The 4,889-nt window shown below is 49.2% G+C and overlaps 1 protein-coding gene across 1 annotated transcript; it reads right to left on the bottom strand.

Annotated features, from left to right (window-relative positions):
* Window positions 1-267: 267 nt before the first annotated feature.
* Window positions 268-1,759, bottom strand: LOC123496945 (uncharacterized). Its single transcript, XM_045232386.2, has 4 exons — window positions 1,564-1,759; window positions 1,269-1,472; window positions 1,003-1,176; window positions 268-882 (listed from the first exon to the last, which is right to left on the bottom strand). Exons 2-4 carry the CDS (start codon window positions 1,389-1,391, stop codon window positions 502-504), a joined length of 678 nt encoding a protein of 225 aa, XP_045088321.2. The 5' UTR covers window positions 1,392-1,472; window positions 1,564-1,759; the 3' UTR covers window positions 268-501.
* Between the last annotated feature and the right edge of the window lie 3,130 nt (window positions 1,760-4,889).

Below are 4,889 nucleotides of genomic sequence, written 5' to 3'. Positions count from 1 at the left end.
GGAGGTCGTCACCGCCAAGACCGCCGAAGCCCAGGTCGTCACTGCTAGCGGCAGCCGTACCGCCAAGACCGCCTCCACCTCCGCCTCGGCCTCCATGGATCGGAGTGGTCGGGCTCCGTGACTCGGGAGTGCTGCGAAGACCACCGCCAACGGTTGATCCACCGGTTCCCTGGATGTTGAAAAGACATATTAATGGGATATATGACTGTGTTGAAAGGCATGATATGCTTTGAGTGAATAGATTGGGGATGAACTAACCGGCGAGGGGCCAGCGTCCTGTGCCACAAACTCCTCAAAGGTCAGCAACGTTGGTTGTGCTGGAGGACCCTCTGCTGATGGCCATTGAGGACACCTGCCGGCCGCCATTTCCTGAAAAGCGTGCTGCATCTGGCGATCCCTCTGCTGATGGTATGCATGAAGGCGGTCGTGCCACGCCATGGTCTCCTGGCATGTGTACTCCATGTAGGCTTATAGTATGACATGATGAAACTCATAAAACTACTAAATGCGGAAAATAAAGTGAGCAATGAAGATAAAAGGGAAAATACTTACAGTTTGCTGCTCCTGAAAGAGGAACTGTGACGGTGCACTGCTCATGGGCGTGCTCGTGCGCTGGCTCAGGGTCGGGTCGATCCGACGGAGCTGTGTGTAGGAGATAGTAGGAGTGATCACAGCATCGAGAACGGCCTCCCGACCGTGCTCCTTCGGCCCCATGCCCACCACCACCCTTTCGTCTAGATCCGCCGCAATGGGGTCAGGTGTGTCAGGATGTAACTGCAGATACCCATCGGAGTAGGCCTTCTTCCTATGCGCGGTCTTCTTGCCGTAGTACTTGGGCTCGCCAGGCTTGGGGTCCTTCCGCGTATGGGCGATCTCCCACGCCTGCATGTGTGAGAGCGGGCGCTTCAGTTTCTCCTCCTGCACCACCAAACAGAGGTTAGTCATACATAAGAAAGTGATGGTAAATAGAAGAAGAAGAATGTTTAATGGGGCTAGTCATACATTAACTGCCTTGTGGAGATAGTGGTTTCGGTTTCCCTGAGCATGTACTCCCTCCTTCCCTCGGTTAGCCTTGTTTTTGACTCTCATAGCCGCCCAGGCTCCAGCCTCATCACACCAAAGATCCACCAATGCCGCCCAGGACTCGTCTTTTCCATAACACCAATTTGGTAACACCTGCATAATGAAAGCATAATGGCATGTCAACACGAAACGGTGAAATGTACCACAAGGTAATGAAAGCATAATGAAAAATCTTTTATACTTACCTTCAAGAACTCGTCCCTCTCCAAGGTAATGCCCATCCTCCGCGCGTCTTCCTTGGTCATCTTCACACCAAGATAGTCGTGATGGTATGTCGAGATGGCCACATAGCGCACCTCGTACTGCATCTGGCGGGCCTTCTTCTTGCATTGGCGCAGCACGATCTGGTCCACTCTGGCCCTGTGCTCCGGAAGAACTCGATAGAATTTCTACAATCATGCATGAAACAAGAATGGAAGAAGCCATGAGTTAAATCATTCATGAAACTAGAATGGACTTGTGCTTCTGAAGAGAACTCACCCAGAAAGTGGTGATCACGGCCTTGGCATGGGTCCCATGGTCCGCGTGGAGGGCCGCTTCCTAGTGCTCCCAGCTCGTGGCCAAGACCCGATGGTCCGGGTGCCTGAATGGATCCGGACAGTACAACCCCGGCCAGTGTAACTTCAGCAAGACGGTGATGAGGCCGTTGGGAATACAGACCCCTTTAGAATATATCCAGTTGCTGCAAAAGAATAAACTATTAGCATGTGACAAGCAAAATAAATAACAACCGGAATGAGCATGTGATAAGCAAAATAATGAAATTATTATAAAGTGGCACTTACTCTTTCCCCGTGGGGTCAATGAGCCACTTCTGCTCCTCAGTAGCAGGAAGCTGCTTTGGTAGCTTTGTGTTACCACGCAGCCGCCCCTTGTTGTCAACCCCCTCCCCGCCACCACCATCATCCCCGCCACCACCCTCCTCCTCGCCTGCCTCCCCCTCCCCAGCCTCCTCCTCATCCTCCTCCTCCACCTCCTCCTCGGCCCCATCCCGAACCTCCTCCTCCTCCTCGCCTGCCTCGTCCTCCTCCTCCTCGCCAGAGGAGGGTACCTCACTAGAGGAGGGCCTCGAAGACAACACCCCTAAGTCGGTGAGGGTGCGCTCTTTCTGGCCGCGACCCCCTATAGTGGCTCTCCCCCCACCACCTCGCCCTCTAGGGGCTCTCCCCCCGCCCCCTCCTCCTCTAGGGGCACCTCTCCCTCGACCTCCCTGTGAGGAGTCATCGTCAAGTAGCGGGGGGGGGGGGGGGGGGGAGGATTACGTGCTCGACCACTCCGACTAGGCAGGCCGACGACCTTGCGTAGGAAACCCACGCCGTTGGCCTTCCCTTGCCCATGTTCCACGAACCTGCATTGAAAAGAGAATAAGAAATTAGTAAATTAATGAAATGAAGGAAAAGGCATGATAATAAACACATTAATAAAAATGCATATTCCTAAACTATAGAAAAAAAAGACTTGAAACGTACATCTGCTAGAAACCATATGAATCATCACTGTTGTAACCTCTTTCTCGGTCCATCTCATCATCACTATCAATCATATCATCTTCGTTGTCTGACGGACGTGGTCTATCACAAATTCTCTGTTCATCGGCTCTAGCTTTAACGTTATCCTTCGTCTTATCAGGAATATTGAGGATCGTACGGAAAAGGGACTCTGCCACATTCTTTTCGGCACTGCCTACAGTATTTGTCATCCGCATACTTGTGCCTAAACAAAAGGCAATTCTTCGGGCAAACATCTATTTTCTCATAATCCATAGAGAGTGCCTTCATGATTGTCTTTGTATCGTACATGCTTTTCGGCAGTTCATGACCCTCAAGGAGGCTGTTAGCCCATACTCCCAAGAATGCTCCGAAGCATTTCTGGCTACAGCCGTACTCAGCCTTGACTGCAATCAGTTGCGAGATGGCATCCAGCTGAGATATTTTCGCACCCGCATAAAGAGGTTTCTTCGACGAGGACAAGACCTCCAAGAAGGCCTTTGCGGTTGCCTCCGGCTCCTCCGGTTCATTCTCTGAAGGTGTCGCATTTGCCGTTTCTGCAACAATGACATCATCTAGCATGTCCCTGACCGCGTCGTCCTCATATCCATCGATGTGTTGTCGCATCACCTCCTCTCTACCACGGTCCTACTCGGCTATGTTTATCGGCGGCATGTCAAAGTTTGGCATATATCCGTGCGTGCGAAGGTGCTCACTCATGTCCGTCTGATTTCTACGGTGACGTCTGGCACATTTCGCACAGGGGCATGGTGGGATAATTCTCATTGGACGACGGAATATCTCCTTCAAATACACATCGGTTTTCACGATCCACTCTGATGTTACTCGATGCTGACGGATAAAACCACTGTACATCCACTAATTATCTGCCATCCTCTGCTTTTTTGCAAGCCACACAACATAATTAAGGATTCACTTAAATTAATCACATCAAAATTTCAGTTTCTACAGCGTTGAATACACCTACATCTCTAATAGGTAAAGATGGGTCCTAATCCCACCCGAGGATGTGTAGATTGAGTAGGTTCTCCATTCTACCCCGTTCCGAGACAAAATTTCGGCAGCACCTCCCCGCTGTTCTCCAGATACACATCTCGGCAAATAGCCGAGAGAATGTGCTCCGGAGAACAATGGGGAGGCACCGCCGAAATCCTGTCTCGGAATTGGGTAGAACATGGAGAACATACCCAATCTACACATCCTTAGGCTGTCCGTGGAAAACGCTGGACAATCCAAAAGAGCTGCGGTGATAAATATGCAATTGAATGCATATTTATCGATGCAACCCTTTCGGACGGGAGACGCCTAGGTTACGCCAGTTGACTTGAGAATGAAATCTAGTGATATGAGAAAATGGAGGAGATGGACTTGTAGCTCACCCTCGGCTGTAGAGGAAGTAGTCGAACAGCAGAGGGATGCTCAGGGGGACCAACGCGTCGTACAACGGTCACTCCGATGAAATGCGACACCACAAAGCCTGCAAAATCCACCGAAAGAACAACTTAGATCATCACATCTCAGTCAATCAAAATTTTGTCTTCAATTTTTTTGCAATATCATCATGATGAACTAACCACTAACCATGATCCGAATTTTAACATCTGTCTATCTATCTACTTCACAAAACATCTATCTACATATCATATCGAGAGATGCGACACCACAAACCCTATAAATTCCACCGAGTAAAAAATTTCGAACTTCGCATCTCATGTAGCATTTCAACAACATCTCAAATTGTAGGATAGAATGCATATATTCTACATTATTCAAAACATAAAGTAAAAAACTTAGATGATCATGATACTTCAAATTAAATTTTTACCGCATTGAATAATTTTTTTGGTCAAAACTAAAATGTACCTACCTATCCATACATTGATGTACCTAGAAATTTATCTACTTATCTATCCATTTCATTCAACTATCCAAATTTTAACATTTCTCTATCTATCTACTAAAATTGCACTAAACATACAAAATAATTGCACTACACTAATTTTGTCTATCTAGCTAACACATCTCCCAGGGGGCCTATATAAAGGGGGGGAGGGAGGGCAGCAATACTACAGCCTTTGGCGCCTCCCTCCTCCCCTGCAACACATCTCCCTCTCGCAGAAGCTTGGCGAAGCCCTGCCGAGACCCCGCTACTTCCACCACCACGCCGTCGTGCTGCTGGATCTCCATCAACCTCTCCTTCCCCCTTGCTGGATCAAGAAGGAGGAGACGTTGCTACTCCGTACGTGTGTTGAACGCGGAGGTGCCGTCCGTTCGGCACTCGGTCATCGGTGATTTGGA

This window comes from Aegilops tauschii, chromosome 1 (assembly GCF_002575655.3).
Source record: "Aegilops tauschii subsp. strangulata cultivar AL8/78 chromosome 1, Aet v6.0, whole genome shotgun sequence".
Classification (NCBI taxonomy): Eukaryota; Viridiplantae; Streptophyta; class Magnoliopsida; order Poales; family Poaceae; genus Aegilops; species Aegilops tauschii.
The sequence above is the reverse complement of the archived record's forward strand: the minus strand, read 5'-3'. Positions and strand labels throughout refer to the sequence as shown.

Bases quoted from the DNA above. Each gene is read 5' to 3' on its own strand.
- LOC123496945 (XM_045232386.2), bottom strand. From the start codon at position 1,391: ATGCAGTACGAGGTGCGCTATGTGGCCATCTCGACATACCATCACGAC. The intron at 1,177-1,268 runs GTAAGTATAAAA...TTCATTATGCAG, and splicing joins AGAGGGACGAGTTCTTGAAG to GTGTTACCAAATTGGTGTTA. The intron at 883-1,002 runs GTATGACTAGCC...TCACACATGCAG, and splicing joins ATCTCCACAAGGCAGTTAAT to GCGTGGGAGATCGCCCATAC.